This window comes from Acinonyx jubatus, chromosome B3, assembly GCF_027475565.1.
Source record: "Acinonyx jubatus isolate Ajub_Pintada_27869175 chromosome B3, VMU_Ajub_asm_v1.0, whole genome shotgun sequence".
NCBI classification, from domain to species: Eukaryota; Metazoa; Chordata; class Mammalia; order Carnivora; family Felidae; genus Acinonyx; species Acinonyx jubatus.
In genome coordinates this window covers 69,523,197-69,549,713 of record NC_069386.1, presented here as the reverse complement: position 1 = coordinate 69,549,713, position 26,517 = coordinate 69,523,197, and the positions used below count along the sequence as shown (strand labels likewise).

Here is a 26,517-nt window from a genome sequence, read left to right as displayed (position 1 = left end):
ATTGTCACTGAATAAGGTCAGCTTTGTTTCTTCCTTTCCAATCCATCTAGTTGTTTCCTTCATCTTTATATCACTAGGTTACCCCCCACACTGCAATGCTGATGGTCCTGAATTTTCTTGCCCACCATTCTGAGCGTGTCATTGCCTGTAGGATGATATGTATAAACTCTGCTGAACCCTGTGGAGCTACCGGCTGGCACCCACTTCTTAATGGCATTATCATAAAGCATTACAGCAGCTCTTGCCTGACAGATATTCTGTTCTTTCAGGTCATGGTGCCACTGCCCAGGGATGTTGACTTAGGGGCTGGGGTGGGCTGCAAGCAGGGCCTCTCCTCCCTGTGCTTTGCCATGTCCCCCACACAAAGCAGTGGTGGCACAGGGGAAGCGATGATGTCCATGACTTCCAGGGCAGAGGAGGGCGGAGCCCCAGCTCCCCTTGGCCCCCATGCAGGGGCACCTGCATCCTGTGAAGGAGCTGGTCTCAGGGCACAGTGCAGGTGGCACCTTGGCCACAGAGGAGAGCCACAAACACCAAGGCTGTTTGTGTCATTTTTTAAAAAATAACTTTCTTTTACTGTCAAGTTTTTTGTATATAAGGTTTTACAAAATATGCATTTCCGTGTCTGTCTTTTCATGTTCATTTCCTATTTTCCTAATATAGTTTTTGTAATTGTTCTTGTTTTTAATTTCCCCTTCCTGTTTATATTATTATAATATCATGTATCTCTTACTTCCTCTATTCTTTCCATTTGACAGTCTTCCCCCTTCTCTTTGGTGAGCTGGATGTAAATTAGAGTGAAATGTTTTTATTTTCCTCTCCTTTTGTTATTTTATTTTATTATTATTTTCATTAAAGTGCTCTCCTTAATCCCTAACACCTATTTCACCCCTCCTCTACCAGGTTACCCCTGGTAACCATCCGTTTGTTCTCTTTAGTTTACAGTCTGTCTCTCTCTCTCATTTTTTCCCTTTAATTTGTTTTGTTTCTTAAATTCCACATATGAGTGAAATCATAGTATTTTTCCTTCTCCGACTTATTTCGCTTAGTATTATACTCTCTAGATCTATCCATGTTGTTGCAAATGGCAATATTTCATTCTTTTTTATGGTTGAATGGTATTCAATGAGCGCACGTGCATATCACATCATCTTCATTCATCAGTTGATGAACACTTGGGCTGCTTCCATAGTCCGGCTATTATAAATAATGATGCAATAAACATAGAGGTGCATTTACCCCTTTTAATTAGCATTTCTGTATTTTTTGGATAAATACCTAGTACTGTGATTACTGGATCATGGGGTAGTTGTGTTTTTAACTTTTTGAGTAAGCTTCATACTGTTTTCCACAGTGTCTGCATCAATTTGCATTCCTTCCAACAGTACAAGAGGGTTCCTGTGTTCCCACATCCTTGCCAATACCAGTTGTTTCTTGTGTTTTGGATTTTAGTCATTCTGGTGGGTATGAGATGATATCTCATTGTGGTTTTGATTTGCATTTCCCTGATGTTTAGAGTTGTTGAACATCTTTTCATGTGTGTATTGGCCATCTGTACGTCTCAGGTTCTCCATCCATTATTTAATTTAAAAAAGTTTTTTATGTGAAGTTGTATAAGTTCTTTTTATATTTTGAATATTAGCCCCTTATCAGATATATCATTTGAAAATATCTTCTATTCATCAGGTTGCCTTTTTGTTTTGTTCAGTTTCCTTTACTGCACAAAAGCTTTTTAATTTTGATGAAGTCCCAAATGGTTCATTTTTGCTTTTGTTTCACTTACCTGAGGAGACATATCTAGAAAAATGTTTCTGTAGCACATATCAAAGAAATTACTACTTATGATTTCTTCTAGAGTTTTGTAGTTTCAGGTATCACATGTAGGTCTTTAATCCATTTTGAGTTTAATTTGTGTATGGTGTAAGAAAGTGGTCCGGTGTCATTCTCTGGCATGTAGCTGTCCAGTTTTCCCAGCACCATTTGTTGAAGACTGTCTTTTTCCCTTTGTGTATTCATTTCTTTGTAGAAGATTAATTGACCACATAATTATAGGTTTATTTCTGGGTTTTCTATTTTATTCCATTGATTTATATGTCTATTTTTATGCCTCTACCGTAGCGTTTTAATTACTACCATTTGGTAGTATAACTGAAATCTGGAATTGTGATATTTCTTTTTTTTTATTTTTTTAAAAAAATTTTTTTTCAACGTTTTTTATTTATTTTTGGGACAGAGAGAGACAGAGCATGAACGGGGGAGGGGCAGAGAGAGAGGGAGACACAGAATCGGAAACAGGCTCCAGGCTCCGAGCCATCAGCCCAGAGCCTGACGCGGGGCTGGAACTCATGCACCGCGAGGTCGTGACCTGGCTGAAGTCGGAAGCTTAACCGACTGCGCCACCCAGGCGCCCCTGGAATTGTGATATTTCAAGTTTGGTTTTTCTTTTGCAAGATTGCTTTGGCTATTTGAAGTCTTTTGTGAATCCACTCAAATTTTAGGATTGTTTGTTCTAGTTTGTGAAAAATGCTATTGGTATTTTGATAGTGATTGCACTAAATCTGTATATTGCTCTGGGTAGTATGGACATTTTAACAATATTTACTCTTTCAGCCTAGGAGCATAAAAAGTCTTTCCATTTCTTTGGGTCATCTTTACTTTCAGTAGTGTTTTATAATTTTCAGTGTACAGATTTTTCACCTCTTTGGGTAAGTTCATTTCTAGATATTTTCTTGGTTTTGGTGCAATTGTAAATAGGATTGTTTTCCTAATTTCACTCTCTGCCACTTCATTATTAGTGCATAGGAATGCAACAGGTTTCTGTACATGGATTTTGTATCCTGCAACCTTACTGAATTTATTATCAGTTCTAGTAGGTTTTGATGGAGTCTTCTGGCTTTTATACATAGTATCACGTCATCTGCAAATACTGAAAGTTTTACTTCTTCCTTATCACTTTTGACACCTTTTAATTCTTTCTGTTGTCTGATTGTTGTGGGTAAGACTTCTTTTACTATGTTGAATAAAAGTGGTGAGAGTAGACATCTGTCCTGTTCTTGACCTTAGAAAGAGCTCTCTCAGTTTTTCTCCATTGACTGTGATGTTAGCTATGGGTTTTTTACAATGGCCTTTATTATATTGAGGTAAGTTCTCTTTAGACCTACCTTGCAGAGGGTTCTTACCATGAATTGATGTTGTACTATGTCAAATGCTTTTTCTGCATTGAAACAATCATACAGTTTTTATCTTTTCTCTTGTTGATGTGCTCTATCATGTTGATTGTTTTGTGAATATTAAACGCCCTTGCATCCCAGGAATAAATCCCACTTGATAGTTGTGCATGATTTTTTAAAATGTATTGTTGGATTCGGTTTGCTAATATTTTGCTGAGGATTTTTGCATCTATATTTATGAGATACTGTTCTGTGGTTTGTTTCTTTGTGGTGTCTTTATCTGGTTTTGGTGTCAGGGTGATACTGGCTTCATAGAATGAATTTGGAAGTTTTCTTTCCTCTTATATTATTGGAATAGTTTGAGAGGAATAGGTATTAATTCTTCTTTAACTTTTTGGTAGAAATTGTCTGTGAAGCCTTCTTGTCCTGCATTTTTATTTTTTGATTACTGATTAAATTTCATTGCTGGTAATTGGTCTGTTCAAATTTTCTATTTCTTCCTACTTTGGTTTTGGCGTGTTATATGTTTTTAAGAATTTATCTGTTTCTTCTAAGTTGTCCAATCTGTTGGCACATAGGTTTTCATAATATTCTGTTTTAATCCTTTGTATTTCTGGTGTTTGTTGTTACTTCTCCTCTTCATTAGTGATTTTATTTATTTGGCTAAGACTGCAAACTTTCTCTCTCTCTCTCCCTCTCTCTCTCTCTCTCTCTCTCTCTGTTGATGAGTCCAGCTTATCAATTTTGTTTTATCAATTTTGTTGATCTTTTCAAAGAACCACCTCCTGATTTCATTGATCTGTTCGATTGTTGTTTTAGTTTATAAATCATTTATTTCTGCTCTATTTATTTTTTAATATTTATTTTCAGAGAGAGAGAGAGAGAGTGAGAAAGGGGGGAAGGGCAGAGAGAGGGGAAAGAGAGAATCTCGAGCAGGCTCCATGTTGTCAGTGCAGCTCTATCTCACAAACCCTGAGATCAGGACCTGAGCTGAAATCAGGATGCTTAACCAACTGAGCCACCTAGGCGCCCTTCTGCTCTAATTTTTATTATTGCCTTTCTTTTGATGGGTTTGGGTTTTGCTTGTTCTTTTTCTAGCTCCTTTAGGTGTAAGGTTAGTTTGATATCTTTCTTGCTTCTGGAGGTTTTCTTGCTTTCTGACTTCTCTCTTAAAACCACTTTTGTTGCCTGCCAAAGATTTTGGAACATTGTGTTTTCATTTTCCTTTGTTTCCATATAATTTTTTATTTCTACCTTGATTTTGTGGTTGACCCATTGTTAAGCAGCATGTTATTTAAGCTCCATGTATTTGTGGTCTTCCCAGATTTTCTCTTGTGGTTGATTTCTAGTTTTATAGTGTTTTGGTCAGAAAAGATGTATGGTATGACTTTGATTTTTTTGAATTTGTTCAGACTTGTTTTGTGACCCAATATGGGATCTGTTCTAGAGAATGTTCTGTGTACACTTGAAAAGAATGTGTATTCTGCTGTTTTAGGATGGAATGTTCTGAATATGTCTGCTAAATCCAACTGGTTCAGTGTGCCATTCAAAGCTACTGTTTCCTTGTTGATTTTGTTTGGATGATCTGTCCATTGATGTAACTGGGGTGTTAAAGTCCCCTAATATTATTGTATGAGAATGAAATGTCTTTGATTATGCATTATATTAAATTTTTTTTCAATGTTTATTTTTGAGAGAGACAGAACGCAACAGGGGAGGGGCAGAAAGACAAAGGGAGACACAGAATCTGAAGCAGGCTCCAGGCTCTGAACTGTCAGCACAGAGCCAAATGCGGGGCTTGAACCCATGAACCATGAGATCATGACCTGAGTTGAAGTCAGACATTCAATTGACTGAAACACCCGGGTGCCCCTATGCATTGCATATTTTAGAGAAACATTTTATGTTTAGCATTTTGATTTTTTAGTAGTTTGAAAAATCTTTCTCTTTAAAACAAAATCAAATCTAAAACTTAAATTTTGTTACCTTCTACTACATGATTCTTATTATTTAGTTTAATAATAATAAACTAATAATATATATTTGAAAAGGAAATAGTTCCTCATTATTGCTTCAGCAGAGCATAGGAGACAATTATGTCTAAAATGAAAACAACAAATACCAAGGGCATAATACAGTCTGTTTGGAGGACATCCTCTCTTTCCATGGCAAGTCCAAAGGACTCTTTGTAAGCATCATTTATTTTGTCTTTGCCTATTTTTTGTCACCAGAAATATGTTGAATCTAATATATTTACCTAATTGGCCACATTGTTTCTTGATGTAGCTATGATTTCCTAGCAATTATACTATTTTTCTTTTTTTGAATTGCAGTGTAAAATATAAAACAATTTCCTGTGGCTTTCTACTCACTGAGACTTAATAAACATGCTTGACATTCCATTGTCTCTGTCACTGCTGGAATGTTGATTTTTAAATCTCAGCAGTGACACAGTGTCTCTTTAACTGAGTGTATTTGAATATTTGTACCTAACGGCTCTTTAGTCTAAACTTAGATTATATCTTGTTGGCATTCTAATAATTCCCACTGAAAGCATTCTATAGCTTTGTTAGCCTTTAAATTCCCAAAGTACATTCTCCATTTCATCACAAATTGGCTGTGTATTTCAAAATGTAAGAGCCTCCTCTGTGAGAAGAGATACTTAAGAACAAAGGCAGGAATAATCAGTAATTGTTCCTTCCATTAAGAGGTGATTGCTGTTGTGTGAGTGTAGTGTTGGATTGCTAGAGAGGTAAATCTTTTTGTCTTCATATTTACGAAGTATAGAAAGAAGGAATAAATGGAAAGCTATTATAATTCTTCAGGTGGTGCATTTGCTGTCATGGAATGTAATGGTCAGAATTATAGTAGAAATAGACTAATATGTGAAGTCTGAATTCAACAATACAGCAACACCTTTTATCTGTTAGTACAACACCTTTTATCTGTTAGTATAGCTTTAGTTCTTCCTCATATTTAAAATTACTTTATTGGAGATATACAAACTTTTATTAAAGTACCAATTGTCTTGGGAATGTTAATATTGGGTCTTAATTTCATACATCATATATTAACTGAGAGAAGTGAGGGATGTTAGATGGTAATGAATCCCATCTGTTAAAGGATTAATAGAACAGAAGTCTAGGATAGGAAATAAAACACAACATACAGTGGAAGACCCTGTAGCTCTTAACCTTACAGGAGCTTAAAGATTTCTTCTATGTCTTAAAGACAGAATCACTGTTTGAAAGACTATGAAATAACCACTGTATAATACTGTGCAAGATGCTTAGAATTAAGTATAGAGGGATTCCTGATTAATTTTTCTAACAGCAGATTTTATACACAAAAGGAATTATAAATATTGAAGCCAGTGAATGCTAAAGGAAGGAAGGAAGGAAGGAGAGAGAGAAGAAAAAGGAAAGGAAAAGAGAGGAGAGGGGTGGGAAAGGAGGAAAAGAAAAGAAAAGAAAAGAAAGAAAAGAAAAGAAAGATGGAAACAGAAAAGCTGATTTGGATGGCGCCATTTGTAAATTTTTGTACTTCAGTTTTGCTTAGGAAACTATGTGTGTGCATATATGTGCCTTTTGATGTAAAGTACCTATTTCATAATTCCCAACTTAGACTATACATGGAAATATCAGTTACTAATTAATCTATTTAGGTTTAGACATACAAAATGCAGGTATTTTGATGTTTTGAATAGATGTGCCATTGTAAAAATCTCCTTTGGTTTCTTGACTTGGGACTTTATTGCTTTTCTTTTTTTCTTTCTCTCTTTCATTCTCTCCCCTCTTACATATACTTAGTGGACCCTTCTTGCCCTCTTCTCTACAGTCTATATTTCACAACAATTTAAAAACAAGTGTGCCATGTAACTGAAAGCATGTGAAATATTGTTTTAAATCACCAGTAGTTTGTTCTTGTTCAAATATCTTCAAGCTTTTAAAATTTTTCATTTCAATAAAAAACCATTTTGAACATGCACAAGCAACATCTATATTTTATTTGTATATTTTATATTCAATTATATCATGATTATATATAAACTATAACACTTTTAAAAGTAGAACATCAAAGAATGTGATATAATAATATATATATAGAAATTCTACCATTATTGTTTTCATGCCAATAAATTATAATGTGTGTTGGGTGACCACATTCCTAATTTAGATGCCACTATTACAGATAAGCCTCAGATATTAATTTCTCCAGAATGACCAGGATTTTTAAAATTTTAGACCAGGTTGATGGGTTGATATTCTATAAAGGAGAAGGACATATTTCAAGTAAACAGTTTTTTCTTAGCTTTTTAAGTCAGCATTCCTAAGGTATAATTTACATAAAGTAAATGTACCAATTTCTGTATAGTTTAGTACTTTTTTGCAAAAGAACAGACACTGGTAATCATTACAGTCAAGATATGGAACATTTTTGTCACCTTAAAAAACTGTCATTCCTGTTTGCTGTCAATCCCTACCTTAACCCTCATGCAAATAAAAACTTGAAGAACTTGATAACTGGGTTTAAGTTTTTTCTCAGTCAGAAACATTTTCTTATGTCTCATGCAAATCATAAACTAGTCCATTGCAGAGTCCCACGTGAGAGAATAGTTAATAGCAGCACAGGACTGAAGAAGCAGAGAGTGTGGCTTTAAGATCAGGGTGTTGGCAGATATGAAATGTAGAAGAATAAAGGGTAGAAAAGATTTCTTAGGTTGTGGGACAGTGATGGAGTGACAGATGTGGCATAACTTTTAGTTTGAAAAGAACTATGATCTAGATGCAAGAGATGAAAATAAACTATTCCTTGATGTTCTATAGGCAGAAAAGATGGAGCTAGAAAACGGCACGATGGTGAAAGAATTCATCCTTCTTGGTCTCACCCAGTCCCAAAATATTCAGCTCCTGGTCTTTGTGCTGATCTTAATTTTCTATCTCATTATCCTTCCTGGAAATTTCCTCATCATTTTCACCATTAGATCAGACCCTGGTCTCACAGCCCCCCTCTACTTCTTTCTGGGCAACTTGGCTTTCCTGGATGCATCCTACTCCTTCATTGTGGCTCCCAGGATGCTGGTGGACTTCCTCTCTGAGAAGAAGGTAATCTCCTACAGGGGCTGCATCACTCAGCTCTTTTTCTTGCACTTCCTTGGAGGAGGGGAAGGGTTACTCCTTGTTGTGATGGCCTTTGACCGCTATATCGCCATCTGTCGGCCTTTACACTATTCCACAGTCATGAACCCTAGAGCCTGCTATGCCTTGCTGTTGGCCCTGTGGCTTGGAGGCTTTGTCCACTCCATTATCCAGGTGGCCCTCATCCTCCACTTGCCCTTCTGTGGCCCAAACCAACTGGATAACTTCTTCTGTGATGTGCCACAGGTCATCAAGCTGGCCTGCACAGACACCCTCGTGGTGGAACTTCTTATGGTCTTCAACAGTGGCCTGCTCACCCTCCTGTGCTTCCTGGGGCTTTTGTCTTCCTATGCAGTCATCCTTTGCCATGTACATGGGTCTCCTTGTGAAGGGAAGAGCAAAGCACTGTCCACATGCACCACTCATATCATTATTATACTTCTCATGTTTGGACCTGCCATCTTCATCTATACTCGCCCCTTCAGGGCCTTACCAGTGGACAAGGTAGTCTCCTTCTTCCACACAGTGATCTTTCCATTGATGAATCCTGTGATTTATACCCTTCGCAACCAGGAAGTGAAATCCTCCATGAGGAGGTTACTGAGTCGGCATGTTGTCTGCTGAATAGATTTTATAAAAAGAAGTCAAGAAGAGGGAATTCTTGCTATAAATCATACATTCATTAACAAATACTATTTCACTGAGTACCTCCCATTTGTCAGGTACTATTGTGGGCAATGAGGGAGAGTTATACATAATTAGGGAATAAGCTTGGTATGCCTAAAGAATATAAAACAAACACCTGAATGGTTGGAACATGATGAATACTTATGAGAGATTTAAGGGTTACATTTTATGTGACTGTAAGGGTCAAATCACTAAGGTCTATTAGGCTGAGATAAGGAATTTTATTTTATTCTAAATACTGTAAAAAATACATGTTAACATTTTAAGCAAGAGAGTCACTCATCCACAGTTGTTTCTTCTGTGGTTTAGAGCAACATCAGGATTCTGGGCAGAGATCAATAAGTTGCAAAACTCCATTAAGAGCTAAATGCTGTTCTGCAGACTTGTTTTGAAAAAAATCTCTCTCCCCCCCTGCCCTCTTTCTCTATATATGATTCTCTCTAATATATAAATTTGTTTACCTTACCCCCCCATTTGCTTAATGGGTATGAAAGGAAGGTAATTGGTTTCATAGAAAAATGTCATGAAATTATTTCATCTGACTTTTTCAGAGCTTCGTGATTATTACTAATGGGTTTTTACAAATCCTCCCTTTATGTTAAACCTTGCCCTCAGTTGATTTTACTCATTATGATAATGATAATTATTTGCCACTATAGATCTGTTGGAGATTACATAAATTACTTTATTATTTTAAATGCAATAGGTTTAATGTGGGAAATTAGGTACTTGCAAAATCTTTGAAGGGATAGAATACTGTTTTCTATGCTGGGAATCCAGACATGATTGCCAGAAAAACAGTAAAAAACTAACCTGCCAAGTGATCTATCCCTACAATAATCAGGAGATGGGGAACCAAGAAGCTATTTTGCCAATTCTTGACTGAAGGACTATATCTAAATTAGCCATGGTCTGGGAACAGGAGGATGATACAGAATACCTTTAATGTTATCACCTCTCCAATTAATTTTTTCTAAGTTCAAGTTTTACATAAGTACATTTGATAGTCAGAATTAGGAACCCTAGATACAAAGGTCTAGAAGAACCTGTTTATATGTTCTCAGCTTTATAAGAAAACAATAAAACAATGCCAAAAATGGTAAAATGTAGGATAATAGTATTACAGTCTTGGAAGTGTGAAAGGCCACTGAAGTAGGATATAAAAATAGTAAATGGAAAGAAAAAAAATTATATTTTACATAGTAAAATATATGTGTAGGCAAAAGGTAAAAAAAAAACTGATGAAAATCCATTTACCACATATATATGGGAGGATTATTTTCTCAACAATTATAGAGGCTTGCATGAACATTGAATTGAATGTTTCCTCCCTATCCCAGGATTGTACAAGGGAGTACCTATGCATAAAAATTAAAATAAAAAAGCTGTTAACTAAAAATTAATAAAAATGATAAAAGATTAATTCACTAATACATAAGGAATTTCAATAAATGAATGTGAAATAGATCATACCCAGAAGGAAACTAGAAATGGGCAATTGAAACCAACAAAGTTAACAAAGGAAAAAATGGAAAAGCTTAACATAATTTTATTCTCAAAAACAAATGATGAGAATACAGACTACTGATTCTGGTTAGCTTGTAGAAGAATGTTGCTCATGTACTATCAACAAAAAGAAAAGTACAGAAATAAAATTATACTTTTCTCTGAGGCTAAAAAAAGAGTGGATGAAGCAAGGAAACCTTATTACAGAGATCCAGAAAGGGACAAATTCCATCTAAGACGAGCAGAGAGCTATGGCAGCTTTCATATTTGTGGGCAAGTACCTGGTCTGGATATGGACACATGGAGGAGTGATCGTGCCATAGATTGAGATATTTGATAGAGGTGAGTAAAAAGCTCTAAGCTATTGACAGACTAGAAGCTGAAAAAGCCCCAAACACAAAAATAAATAGCTTACTTTTATTAATTTCTCCCACTACCCCCACTGACACCTATACCAGTAATTTGCTCAGAAAAGGGGCAGTGGAGGAACAAATAAAAATTATAGGGGATTTGAACATTTTTAGCAATTATTGTAGTGCTTGGGTGTCTATAGAGTTGAATCCTAAGGGAAACAAAAATATCTGAATTGTGGCTCAAACTCCTCCCAGCTCCAAGTATCACCAGGATAAAAGATCTTGGTGGCAGTTGGCAGATGTTGGAGATAAAAGTAATTTGAGCTGAATTTAGTTTAATTAAAGATGATACCAAGTCTTACCTCGACTAGACCTTTGAAAGAATATGAATGATCATATCCTCATTCTAACTTGTGGACAGAGGAAAAGGATTGAAGTTTCTAAAGAACTAAGCAAAATAATATTAAATACTCTTCATCTTCCATTGAATTTTTACAGGAAGTTTTGGGACTACCATTTAAAAATTAGGAGCTATGCCACGAAAATAGGGAAGAGTATGTCTAATAGAAAAATATTGATATATAAAACCACATGATGTAATTATCAGACAAAAACTTTAGAAAAAACTATTATAAGTATGTCAAATAAGTAATAAATGGATAACTAGATGAGGATTTTAGGAGAGAAATGTAAATTCTAAATGTAAATGGATATGCTAGAACTGAAAACAACAATATTTGAAATTAAAAGAAATTCCTTAGATGAGCTGAATGAACAGCATTGTGGACAATGCAGACAAAATGGCTAATGATTGTTAGGATAGGTTTTTAGAAACAACCCAAACTGAAGTACAGAAATAAAAGACTAAAAGTATTAATAGTGTTAATATACTATGGGGACAATAACAAATAGTAAAATATATGTGTAATTGGGATTCCAGATGAGGAGATAGAGAATGGGACAGGAAAAGAAGTAACTTCCAAGAATTCATATCCATGAAACTTGGCAAAATCCAAGCAATATAAATACAAATAAGACCACAGTGTAACAGATGCTATCCAAATATGAAAAGAACATTTTAAAAGCAACAGAGGAAAAAAGACACTTCAGGGGAGCAACAAGAATGGTGGTTGACCTTTTATCAGAAACCATGGACACCATGTCAGTGAAATGAGATTTTTAAAGTTCTCAAAGAAAAACAGTTAAGCTAGAATTCCATATCTACTGAAAATAAACCTCAAAAAGAAAAGTGTAACAGGCATTTAATATTCATAAAAGCTGAGAGAGATGTGTTGGCAGTAGACCCACACAGAAAGTCATATTAAAGGAAAATTCTTCATGTTAACAGGAAAACATGTCAGATGGAAACTGGAATTAATGAGGAATAAAAAGATCTGGAAATGGTAAAAAAAAAAGGTGTATAAATATGGCAAGGAGTATTTTTACTTTGTATTATTTACTTTATAATCAACTGCTTTAAAATAATAAAGTACTATGGGGCTTATAACTTATTTAGAAGTAAAATATATGATAACAATAGCACAGAGGACCTAAGGGAAGATAAAAGATTTATATATGTTTTTGTAAATTACTTATACTCTTCATGAAGTATCCTTGAATAATAATTTGAAGTGACTGTTAAGCTATAGATGAATATTGTAATCACTAGAGCATCCACATATTTAAAAATAATACAAAGAGATTTAATTAGATAACCTTTACAGGAAAGAAAATGGAATATAAAAAACATTCACTACAAAAGAAGGAAGGAAGGAAGTGCAAAGGAATGAAGACGAATGGGGCAAAGAAAACAAATACCAATGAACTCAAAGATCAACAATATTAAATATAAATGAACCAAACATGCCAGTTAAAAAATAGAGTTTCAGACTGTATAAAAGAGCAAGATTCAAGTATATACTGTTTGTAAGATATCAGTTCTTAAATATAAAGACCCAGATATATTTTAAGTATAAGGGTGGAGAATGATATGCCATATGTGATGTTTAATTTTATATATCAACTGGCTGTGGGGTCCCCAGATTAAATATTATTTCTGGTGTATCTGTGAGAGTGTTAGTATGAGCTTAGTATTTGAATTGGTGGACTCAGTAAAATAGATTGCTCTTCCCAATGTGAGTGGGCATCATTCAATCTATTGAGGGCCTGAATAGAAAAAAAGGCAGAAGGAGGAATTTGCTTCTTATTTCTTTCTTCACTGATTGAGCTGGGATATTTCATTTCATCTCTTTTAGTCCTTGGACTGGAATTTATGCCATCAGCTCTCCTGGTTCTCAGGCCTTTGAACTTGGACTAAATGACACCTCTGGCTTTCCTGGGTCTTCATTTAGGAGAGGACAGATTGTAGGACTTCTCCAGTTCCATAGTCACATGAACCAATTCATTATAATAAACCTCTCTCTCTCTAATATGTATCTATGTATCCTACTATTCTGTTTGTCTGGAAAACCCTAATACACCCTGCAAACCTTAATCACTTCATGGTATAGCTGTATTAATAACAAAGTAAACTTCAAGGACCCAGAGGTATTATTAGGTATTTATAAAAGAATTTCATAGCAATAAAAATTTCAATTCATCAAGACATAACAATCTTAATGTGATTCCTCTAGCAATAGAACTTAAAAATGTATGCTCTAATACAGACATATATAAATAAATAAATAGAGAATCCAAAGTCATAGATTGAGATTTTAATAACTGTCTTTGAAAGTTGATAGAACATCTGATAAAAAATCAGTAGGGGTATAGAAGAGTTGAACGCGAGAGACAAACTTAACCTAGTTGCTGTTTATAGAGTATTGCACCCAACAATGAGGAATACACATTCTTTGCATGAGGCATTTGCCAAGTAGACCATATGCTGGCCTATAAAAAAACTCAGTATATTACATACAAAATGTATTCTCTGACCACACTGGAATTGAATTAGAAATAATTAAGAAAAAACTATGTACATTTCTGAATTAAGACGCAGACACTTCTAAATAACCCAATGTGTACAAGAAGAAATTAGAGGATATTAGAAAATATTTTCCTTTTCGTACTCTGGTTTTTTTTAAGAGTTTGTGTAGAATCAGTATTATTTCTTCAATAAATGGTGGATTTCATTAGAGGAGGCATCTGGGTCTGAAGTTTTCTTCATGGGAAGATTTTTAAGTACAAGCTGAATTTCTTTAATAGATACATAGCTATTCAGTCTATTTCTTCTCGAGTTAGCTTTAGTAGTTAGGCGTTTAGAATTTTGTGCATTGAACTGGTTATTAAATCCATTGGCATAAATTGCTCATAATGTTTCCTTAATATTTTTAATTTTTATTATATCTACATTGATTGTCCCTCTTTAATTCCCGATATTGATATTTTTGTAATTTCTTTCTTTTTCTTGACTATTCTGACTAAACTTTTATCAATTTGGTTGTTCTTTATAAAGAGCTAGCTTCTGGTTTTATTTATTTTTCTCTATTATTTTTCTCAATTTCTTATATTTCTTCTCATGTCTATGTTATTGCATTCCTTCTTCCTTGTTTGGATTTCATTTCCTATTCTTTTTCTAAAGGTGAAGATTAGACTATTGATTCATACCCTTTGTTATAAACCCTTTAAATATATTTGGTTGATTCTACACATTTCTAAGCACTGCTTTATCTATATTTTGCATACGTTTATATGTTGTGTTTTCATTTTCATTCAATTAAAAATACTTCCTAATGTCTAGTTTGACTTTCTTACTCATGGGTTATTTAGAGTATATTTTTTCCCTGAATATTTGGGAATGAGCCTGATACATTTCTAGTTTAGTTTCATTGTGGTCCAAGATTATATTTAATATGATTTCAATTTAAAAATGTGTTGAAATTTGCTTTATATCCTAGAATAAAATCTGTTGGATTAAGACCTGCCATGTTGAATGCCATAATAAGTTCTGAATTTTATTTTGTTTAAATTTTTTTTTAACATTTATTTATTTTGTTGAGAGTGTGAGCAAGAGAGAGGCAGACACAGAGGGAGACATAGAAACAGGCTCCAGGCTCTGAGCTCTCAGCACAGATACTGATGCGGGACTTGAACCCACGAACAGTGAGATCACGACCTGAGCTAAAGTCGTTGGCTTAACCAGCTGAGCCACCTAGGCACCCTACTGAGTTCTAAATTTTAAATTTAAGAGTATACTTTTGAAAAATGAACTTAGTCTGATCAATGTAGCTACAGGATACATATAAACAACATACTGAGAATTTATGGATACATATAACAGGATACATATAAACAACATACTGTAAATTTCCTCAAGTCAGCTAGATATATTTTTTACATACAGGGTAAAACAGCAGTCTCTTGGGTATTTCCTGAATTTCCTTTTGCTCAATTGTAAACTTAATCAAATATAATCACTCTAAGCAATTACCTTGTTTTTCCAATCTTATCTCTTACTATATTTCTGCACATGCACAGTTTTGATTCTTTGATGCCTTTGCACATTCTGTCTTCTCCTTTTCCCACTTTCTGGTGAATATTTCAATCAAGACTCAGCCATAATGTTTCTTCCTTCTCGAAACATTTCTAATGCTCCAAGTTGTGTTCACTTCTGTTTGCTCTTGTGATACTCTAAGTACAGTTATGTTATAAAACATCTCAAGATTATTTAAATGTTATGTATATTATTCACAATTTTCTGCTTGCCTTGAAGTTAATGTTTGTCTTATTAATTTTTGTATTTCATCTCTTGACACAATGACTCACTCTGGTAGACTTTCAATAATGGTTGATAAGAGAATGAGTAATTGAATACATTATTTTTTTTACTGCAAAAAGCAGAATTGGAAATTTTGAAATAGGAGATAATATAGAGTTTTATATTATGTGATTATGTTAATAACAATAATTTAAAACATGACTGTGGTAGAAAGGAATCGATGAGAAATATACACAATAGGAAAAAGGTCAGAGAATATATATATTTTGAAATGTATTTTCCACAATTTTCAACGTGTATAAGCTTAAAAATTCTAGAACTTATATTATGCATGATATATATTATATACTTACATTATATATATAATTTTATACATTATATAAATAACATATATATTATATAAATATATAATATATATAAATTTAAGATACATATCTTAATATATTAATGATATATATAAATATATATTATATATAATATATGATATATTATATATATTATATATAATATATATTATATATAATATATATAATATATATAATATATATTATAATTATTATAATTAATATATTAATTATATATATATATAATTTTAAAGACCTGTGAAGTCCTGACTTGTATGCTGTTATTAAAATATATATTTTGGGATGTTTATCACATTTGTTTATTAATAGGGAGAAAAGAATATACAATCCATTTGCTTATTTATGCATAATGGTTTGGGGAAGATACAGAGAGAATGATAGCTATTTCCTACTCTGAATTGTGTGTTGGGGGGGGAATATAGATAGGGGACAAAGATGGGAAGGAATCGTCTTTGTGTATAATTTTTTCACTATCTTGGCATGCTGGCCTGTTTTCTATTCCTCAGCACACCAGATCTTTTCTTTTCTTCTCTTTTCTTTTTTTTCTTCCCTCCCCTCCCCTCCCCTCTCCTCCCCTCCCCTCCCCTCTCCTTCCTTTTCCTTCCCTTTCCTTTCCTTAAGTGTATTTGTTTATTTTGAGCGAGACAGCGTGAGTGGGGGAAGGGCAGAGAAAGAGGAAATAAGAGAGAATCCCAAGTAGACTCCACACCATCAGAGAGGAGCCCTATGTGAGGCTTGAACCCACGAATCATGAGACCTGAGCAGAAATCAAGAGTCAGATGCTTAACCCACTGAGCCACACAGGTGTTCCCAGATCTTTCTTTTTGGTGGCTTCTTTCTAGAATGGCTTCTTTTAGACATTCAGAACTCACTCTTTTGAAACTGCCTCAGAAAGACCTTCCCTGACCACCACTCCATGTAAAATAGCAGTCTTTTTCTCCAACACACTGTTATATCTTCATTATAACATTCATTACTATCTGATGTTTTCTTTTCTGCTTGTTTGTTTATTGTCTGTCTCCCTGCATTAGAATGTAAAATTCCAAAGAACAGAGTTGTTGTTGGTCTTGTCCATACTGCATTGCTGACACTTAAAATACTACCTGGCTCATGGTAGACAGTAAGTGATTTTTGAATTTGGTGCAGAATCTAAGGGAGTGTCAAAAAACTCAGCAATAGAGATAAATAGTTCAGTATCTTAATATAAAAAAATGCCCCATTTTAGGTGGAAAAACAGTCTGAGAAAAGTGGTGTTATTTTCCAAAGCCATTGAACATTTATAGATTAGAGCCAGGATTATGTCCTTAGCTTTTGCTTTCTGCCTGGCAATCTTTTCACTATAATGGGCTATTTTCATGTATATGATTGTTTTTAATGTGAGAGAGAGAGAGAGAATGAACGAATGCGGGCACAAGCTCCTGTGCACATGAGCAGGGGAGGGGCAGAGAGGGGCACACAGAATCCAAAGCAGGTTCAGGCTCTGAACTGTCAGTACAAAGCCCAAAGTAGGGTTCAAACTCAGGAACCATGAGATCAAGACCTGAGCTGAGGTGGGACACTTTACCAACTGAGCCACTCAGGTGCCCTGAAAAATATCACCTTTTTAAGTCTTTTGTGGCACGACTCTAACCTATTCTAAGATGGGGCTGTTACTATACAATTATATATATAATTATCTTTACATTTATGTCTACTTTATTTTCCTGTCCTATATTTTGATCATTCTAAATTTCTCTTTATCTCTTTCTCTTTTTTCCTTTTTCTACTTTTCACACTGTGTTTTTGAGCTGCAAATAGATTAGGACAAATATATATCTGATTATGAATTATATTTAGTTTACAAAGAGTATATTCATTTTTTCAATTGTAAAGTTACTCATAAACTCAGATTTGCCTTTAAAGCAAAACAACAAAAACAATCAGATATAAAAAAAGAAAATTAAGCTTCATTTAATTGCTCTGACCCTTAATTTTTACTTTAATAATCTTTAATGGAAAAAAAAAGTTATTGATTTTTGTTTTTGCCTAGCAGAGTAAAAGTGAATAAACAACAAATACTGAGATCATGATATATCTTTTCACATCCTATTTGGGAAGTCACTTTCCCTTGAGGAAATGGTCTATCTTACACCAAACAGTTCTTTTCTCTAAGAAGAATTATGCCTTCAAAGTCTTCATGAGCATTAATATTCTCTCTGCTTATGTCTTCATCACAGCAATGTGTTAAATCTTACAAGCTCATTACTGACTTAGCCACATTGTTTGCTTTCAGGGTCAGATCATGGTGATGCTAGAGAATGAGTAAAGCACTTGCCTTGAGTGCAAAAACTAGGGAAGTAACCAAAAAACTTACCAACTTTGTAATAAAGAATGTTTTAATTAATATTTTTAAAAAATCAAAATTAATTATAAAAATCCATCATGAACAAAATAAATACCAAACTTTAAAGACAGTATCAATAATAATGTCATGCTGGGCCATACTGGAATCTCATGGAAAGGGAAAAATCTGTAATTTTTATGTCTTTATTAAAAAATGTGATTATTCTGTTCATAATTTCACATTAACTTTTATTTTCAAAATACTGCACTAAAATATTATTTATCTTGATTATTAAAGTTTTTGGTACCCTGGTAAATTTTATGCCTAAGGCAAATACCTCACTTTCCTCACCCTCTCATCCTGGCCTTGCTTGCTTTCTTGATGTGTATGTATGTATGTGTGTATGTGTATATCATGTATATGTATACATATTAATCTTTCATTTACATTTTTTTGAATTCTAAAATAGAAATTGATTTTTCTTGATCTTTACTTTTGACCTAATAAATACGCTTCCAAATAGGGTTTATTATCTCATTCACTGATAGGATTTTGGTTTTAAAATTCAGAATTTACCCAGTGTGGCATTATGTGATTCATTTAAAAATATTTATCTCTTACAAAGCTCTGGTATTTCCCCGTGCCTGATTTAGTTGACATTCTAATAGCTCCCTCTGGAAATATTCAGTAGAGCTGTGGTAGTCTCAAGTGTCCAAAGCACTTTCTCCATTGCATCACAAAGAGTTAAAGGAGGTTTCAAAAGATGTGTTCCGTATGTGAGAACAAATATTTATGAACAATAAGAATGGTCAGTTAATGTTTTTATCAGGAGAGGAAGGATGGCTACTCTGTGAGAATTACATAAAACCCTTGGAGACTCAAATTTCAGGGGCTGGGAGCAGTATTTGTATTTATAAGAAACAAGAAGGAAAGAACAACAGAGAAGGTATTACAGCTATTCTGCTCCATCTCCTGCCCTGGAATACAATGGAACAGAGGTCAGAATTTCAGTAGGAATAGCAGAGGCAAAGGCCTAAATTCAGCAGAGTGGCATTTTCTACCGTCTCCTCTAATACATTTCCATATCTCTTGATGCTTAGAATTTAATGGTGGACAAAAACTTTCATTCTCTTGTCATAGTTAAGTGAAATTATCAGTGACTTTCAGCGAATTGACATTTGATGTTAAAACCAAGGAGCATATAAATGACTGATGTGTTTTATTTTCCTTATGAAGTACAGATGGAAGGAAGGAAGATACAGAAAGTTAGGCTAAAGTCTTCAGGGGAAAAACTTAACAGATTTTATGATTTTTCAGATTAGCGCAGATATCTTAACTTCCATACTCAACATATTTGAGAGTTTCTTCTATTGTCTGTGGTTCCATTATTCATCAACATAGGGTAACTGAGTGAAAGCCTGTAAAACCGAGAAAAGCTTGATCTACAAATGACTTACATGAAGGCTTTATTGCACTTCCACAATTTCTTCTATTAATCAGATTTTTGCAGCTGTCACCCAGGGTTTACCCTGCAGCCATTGACAAAGGATCTCGTGGCAATATGTCCACTCAGTGGAGCTACCTTGTAACATCTACAGATTTGCAGGGTTAGCTTTGGTTTAAACACACTGGAATAAGTTAATTATTATTATTATTATCTCCTTTGATCCTTATATCCCTGTCAGACAGAAGGAGTCAACACATTATTCTATATGATAAATGAAAATTCAGCCTTCTGAAAACTGGGTGACCTTCCTAGGGTAATACATTTAGTGAATTGCTGAGCCAACACTCACTCATTCTAAAAAGGTATTAGAATCATATAAAAGGACTTCAAACCAAGGATATTTCTACATTATTTATTATTTCCTAAAAAGCTAGGGAATTTAAAAGTATTTTAATTTAACCATCTCATTTCACTGATGAGAGAATTTTCTGGCTGAAGACCAACACATTTGTTTAGTGCTTTATACGTCCATCATTAGCATCAGTATTAAATTTTTGATCATGTTCTTCAGCTTGATCCACATTTTTAAGGATATGTAGAACTTATTAATTTATACTTAAATAATTTATAAGCTTCAATCAATATGCTGACAGACATTACACTCAAATTTTTGGAAACTTTGTTAAATATATTCATTTCATTAGAATGATATTAATGAAATTTACTTTTCAAAAGGTAAAGCATCTCATTTTATCAAGTTCACTTATATGCAGTAAAAAAAATATATGAGGGAATGGGAAGTATTAATGAGTGGTTCAGATTTAGTAAACTGTAAGGATACCATTCAAGAGAAAATGGTTAGTACTGAAAAGTGACTTACACATTTTATTTTGTAGACCAACTGTTTAGAATGGAAGATGGTGGGAAGCATATGTATTGCTTGTTTTGTTTGAAAGGAAACAATATGGTTTTTGTTTCATATTTATATTAATTTTTACACTTGATCTTAGCCAAAAGGCCAAGAAGTGATTAACATTAATTTTTTAAAAGTTTATTTTGAAAGAGAGAGTACATATCAATGGAGGAGGGGCAGAGAGAGAGAGAGAAAGGAGAGAGATAATCCCAAGCAGACCCTGTGCTGTCAGCGCAGAGCCTGACATGGTTTGTAAGATGATGGCCTGAGCTGAAATCAAGGGTCAGATGCATAACCGACTGAGCCACCCAGGCACCCCTTGTTTTTAGATATAATGGCAAGAGAGGCATGGGATATAGTGGAGTGACAGTGAACAAGGGGACAAGCAGAGAGAGTGAAAAAATTTCAGAGAGAAGAGAACACGAATACATGATAGGGAGAAAGAAGAGAAAATGATACAGTGTTAGATTTATAGAAAGCCAGGTAAATAGGAAAGAAAATTAGGAGAAAATGAGCTCAATAAATTAAAAGGGGAAAAGAAACCATAAACAAATTTATACAAATAAATTAGAAAAATGAAGACTTGGTGATGAGTGAAAGGGGAGAGAAGGAGAATAGAGGGAACATTAGGAAGGAAGCATGAGTAAATGTTTCAAAGAGATGGGGAAGTAAGGCCCTTTGGTCTCTACATCTGGCTCCAGGGGCTGGTCGACCACTGTTGGCGCTCCAGGCCTACACAGTTGGTTTCCACCTTAAAAATGAGGGCAGCCCTTCTCCCTTGCCTTCCTACTTCTATAATATATCATCATTGCCACAGTGAGAAGAACATATGAATTAGCTGAAGTGGCAAGGAAAATTGGAGATAGAGTGGTAAGGATTTAGATTTTTGATCCTTTTCCAACTAATTGGCTAAAATAGGATATTTTTATTCTGAAGAGGGCTGTAATTTGTAGATTTTGTCCAGAAATTTATTTTACCTAGAAAAATGCTCATCTCATAGTCTCTGCATCTATGCCAGCCACCATTTCAGAATCACAGGTACAGAAGGCACATATACGAAAATAGGTTATGGGATAAAAATGAATCACATATGTCAGGTAGTGTGTAATACCATCTGTTTAGGTAATAGTTGAAAAACAGAGGTGAAAGACAGGAAAGAGGCTGAGTAGAAGAGCCTATAACCCTTAATCACAAAGACCTTCAGAAATCCTCTGATGTCTTAGAGATATCTTTAAACACATCACGAAATAATACACTCTGAGTGAGTTTGTGGGATGCAAAAAATCTAAGGGTGGCTTTGACTCACATTCTTTGGTGTATTTTTATAGGAAAATTATGGAATGAATGTTGAGACAAATGGCTGCTGAAATGTTGAAAAGTTAAGAAGTGAGCAGAGAAGCTAATTTAGAGAGTCTACAAATTTTTTATTAAAATTATGTGTAGGTCCCACTTTCCGTGTGTGTGTGTGTGGTGTTTGTGTATATGTATATCCCGTATATATACTGATCAATATACCGAAGTATGACTTTCATAAATTCCACCTGTGGTTGCAAGTAATACATGGAAACCTGTATATTATTCACTCTATTTAGCTCTGGAGATACTTAAAACAGATATTTTTAATGTTTTCTAAAATATGTACCCTAACAATGCACTGTATAGACATACTATTTTGTTTTGTGTTTTGTTTTGGGTTTTTTTTTTTTTTTGGCTTCTCTATTTCTCTCTTCTTTCCCTCCCTCACTCTTCTCTTTGTCTTTCCTTTATAACTAATGACTCATTAGCATTTTTTTTGGCACCCCATGTTCCACAAACTTACTTAAAGCAACTATGCTATTTAGCATAAATAGCATAAGGCAGTACTGGCATATATTACATTATATTTTTCTGTAGATGAGCAATTTTCAATCTTAGATCATTTCATACCCATAACAAAACATTTTTGAACATGTACTTTAAGTATATGCAATTTATTTATACAGTACATATATGCCTTGATACTAATTTATATTATACATATTAAAAAGTAGCATTTGAAAAGAATAAAATTAAAATATAATGACTGACTTAGAGAGAGAGAGAGAATCCCAAGCAGGTATCCCGCTGTCAGCATAGAGCCTGACACAGGGCTCCATCACAGTAGCCATGAGATCAGGACTTGAGCCAAAATCAAGAGTCAAATGCTTAACCAACGAAACCACCCAGGTGCCCCAGGATGCCAGATTCTTAAAGTGGAGAGCAGTTCTATAGAAGCACATGATTGAATGGGAATAAGAGTTGTGGTATAAAACAGTATTTTTGTTTGTTAGTTTGCTTGCTTTAAATCTGGAGTTAATGAAAGGTTTGGAGTTTACCCAGGATACTGGAGAGGGCTGAGACCTGTTTTAAGCTAATGTGATCTATATGTCAAATATTTTTAGTTGGACAGGAATGAGGGTCTAGATAGAAGAAACAGTAATAACAATGAACTCTGCTTCTTGATGTACTGCAGACAGAGGAGATGGAAAATGACAACAGCACAGTGGTGAAAGAATTCATCCTTCTTGGTCTCACCCAGTCTCGAGATATTCAGCTCCTGGTCTTTGTCCTAGTTTTAATTTTCTATCTCATCATCCTTCCTGGAAATTTCCTCATCATCCTCACCATCAGATCAGACCCTGGTCTCACAGCTCCCCTCTACTTCTTTCTGGGCAACTTGGCTTTCCTGGATGCATCCTACTCCTTCATTGTGGCTCCCAGGATGCTGGTGGACTTCCTCTCTGAGAAGAAGGTAATCTCCTACAGGGGCTGCATCACTCAGCTCTTTTTCTTGCACTTCCTTGGAGGAGGGGAAGGGTTACTCCTTGTTGTGATGGCCTTTGACCGCTATATCGCCATCTGTCGGCCTTTACACTATTCCACAGTCATGAACCCTAGAGCCTGCTATGCCTTGCTGTTGGCCCTGTGGCTTGGAGGCTTTGTCCACTCCATTATCCAGGTGGCCCTCATCCTCCACTTACCCTTCTGTGGCCCAAACCAACTGGATAACTTCTTCTGTGATGTGCCACAGGTCATCAAGCTGGCCTGCACAGACACCTTCGTGGTGGAGCTTCTAATGGTCTTCAACAGTGGCCTGATGACCCTCCTGTGCTTCCTGGGGCTTCTGGCCTCCTATGCAGTCATCCTCTGTCGTGTACATGGATCTTCCTCTGAGGGGAAGAGCAAGGCCGTATCCACATGCACCACCCATATCATCGTTATATTTCTTATGTTTGGGCCTGGCATCTTTATCTACACTCGCCCCTTCAGAGCCTTCCCAGCTGACAAGGTGGTTTCTCTCTTTCACACAGTGATCTTTCCTTTGCTGAATCCTGTGATTTATACACTTCGCAACCAGGAAGTAAAAGCTTCCATGAGGAGGCTGTTTAATCAGCACCTAGCCTAATTAAAGGAAAAAGAAAAGAAAATCAAGACCAGAGAATTTCCTCTGAAGTTAACTTATCCATTTCCAAATACTGCATTTATTGAGCATTTTCAGTTTTGTTGGTACTATTTTAGGTACTAGGAGAAAGAGTTATTAATGAAACAAGTAAAGTCATTGTTCTCCTTAAGGTACAATCTAGTGGGAATAGACATTAAAGATAGAAACATGAACAGAATGGTTTCAGGAAGAGATACAGAAACTAAATAAAAAAGCAAAAGGATTCATATATAAGAGAAAGTGTGGAGTGAACATTATAAGTTCACTTTCCATCTTTAATCAAGGTGTTCTTCTGGATGTGACATTTTGGCTAATAACTAGATGAACTAAACAGTCAACCATGCAAACATCTGGAGGCAGAGCATTCTAGGCAGAGGGAACAGGTAGCACATAAACCTGAAGATTAGGTAATGAACTTGGTATATTTGAAGAATACAACAAAGTTCAAATTGAGGTATAATAAGTGAATGTGAAAATGATTAGAGTTGAAGGTAGTGTTCAACACACGAGTCTATGAAGTGAATATAAAGAGGTTTTTTTGGTAATTTTTTTGTAATTATAATAAGAAACCATTCTAAGGCTTTAAGCAGCAGAATGATTTCTCATATGCAGTTTTATAAATGTCTTAGGGCTGTAAACTCAAGATTCTGTGCAGATATCAAGAGTTCAAAAATTATCAAGAGGGATTATATTTTGAAAAAAATTAAACTGCCAACTTTTTTTTCTAAATTAGATGAAGGCAAAAACAATTTAAAAAATTCTTGAGTAGAGTTGACACACAATATTAAATTAGTTTTATGTGTACAACATAGTGATTCAATACATCTGTATATTATGCCATCCTCAATACAAGTGTAGCTACTGTCACCACACAACACTATTACAAACCATTGACTATATTCCCTATCCCGTACTTATTATTCCCTTGACTTTTCATTCCATAGCTGGAAACCTGTATCTCCCACTCCTTTTCACCCATTTTCTCCATCCTGCCACCGATCAGTTTGTTCTCTATATGTATAGGTCATTCTGTGTTTTCTTTGTTTATTCATTTGTTTTTAGTTTCCACATACAAGTGAAATCATATTGTATTTGTCCTCTTTTTTTTATTAAGTTTTTATTTAAATTCCAGTTAACATGCAGTGTAATATACAATACAGTGATTCAACACTTCCATATAACACCCGGCGCTCATCACAGCAAGTGCGCTCCTTAATCCCCATCACCTATTTAACCCATCCCTCTAACCCAACTTTCCTTTTGGTAACCATCAGTTTGTTCTCTATAATTAAGAGTCTGTTTCTTGATTTACCTCTCTCTCATTCTTCCCTTTACTTGTTTGTTTATTCCACATGAGTGAAATCATATGGTATTTGTCTCTCTGGCTTATTTACCCAAAGAGTACAAAAATACTATATCAAAGGGATACATGCACCTGATGTTTATAGCAGCGTGATCAACAATAGTTAAATTATGGAAAGAGACCAAATGTCCATTGGCTGATGAATGGATGAAGAAGATGTGGTGTGTGTGTGTGTGTGTGTGTGTGTGTGTGTGTATACATACATACATATACATACACACCACACAATGCAATATTACTCAACCATAAAAAAGAATTAAATCTTGCAATTTACAATGACCTGGATGGACCTAGAGTGTATTATGCTAAGTAAATTAAGTCTGTTTCACTTAAAATACACTCTAGGTCCATTTATGTTGTCACAAATTGCAAGATCTTATCCTTCTTTTTGGCTATATTATATACACACACTATATATTATATACATAGTGTTACATATATATAACATATGCATATGTTACACATACATACATTATGCAATATATATATGCATATTATATATGCACATATATGCATATACATATTCTATATATATATAATGTGTGTGTGTGTGTACCACATCTTCTTTATACATTCATCTATCGAAGGGCACTTTGGTTGCTTCCATATCTTGGCTATTGTATATAATGCTGCAATAAACATAGGGGTTCATGTATCTTTTCAAATTAGAGTTTTCATTTTCTTTGGTTAAATACCTAGTAGTCAAATTACTGGGTCATATGGTAATTCTATTTTTAATTTTTTGAAGGACTTCTGTAGTGTTTTCCATAGTAGCTATATCAATTTGCATTCCTACCAACAGTGCATGAGGGTTCCTTTATCTCTTCACTAAAACTTAGTATTTCTTTTCTTTTTCATTCTAGCCATTTTGACAGGGGTGAGGTGATATCTCATTGTGATTCTTACTTGGATTTCCTTGGTGATTGGTGTGATATTAAGCATCTCTTCATGTGTCTGTCATCCATCTGTCTTCTTTAGAAAAATGTCTATTTAAGTCCTCTCCCATTTTTTAAATTTGATTATTTGGGGTGTTTTTGGTGTTGAGTTGAATAAGTTCTTTATATATTTTGGATAC

The 26,517-nt window shown here is 34.6% G+C and overlaps 2 protein-coding genes across 2 annotated transcripts; both read left to right on the top strand.

The window, feature by feature from the left end:
- The first annotated feature begins 7,845 nt into the window (after positions 1–7,845).
- On the top strand, positions 7,846–8,932 carry LOC106969877 (olfactory receptor 4N4C). Its single transcript, XM_015066402.2, has one exon. The coding sequence runs from the start codon at positions 8,006–8,008 to the stop codon at positions 8,930–8,932; it is 927 nt and encodes a 308-aa protein (XP_014921888.1). The 5' UTR covers positions 7,846–8,005.
- A 13,994-nt stretch (positions 8,933–22,926) lies between these two features.
- Positions 22,927–24,043, top strand: LOC106969876 (olfactory receptor 4N2). The gene has a single exon (XM_015066401.3). It carries the CDS (start codon positions 23,120–23,122, stop codon positions 24,041–24,043), a length of 924 nt encoding a protein of 307 aa, XP_014921887.1. The 5' UTR covers positions 22,927–23,119.
- The last annotated feature ends 2,474 nt before the right edge of the window (positions 24,044–26,517 follow it).

Coding starts and splice junctions, on each gene's coding strand:
- LOC106969877 (XM_015066402.2), top strand. CDS start 8,006: ATGGAGCTAGAAAACGGCACGATGGTGAAAGAATTCATCCTTCTTGGT.
- LOC106969876 (XM_015066401.3), top strand. CDS start 23,120: ATGGAAAATGACAACAGCACAGTGGTGAAAGAATTCATCCTTCTTGGT.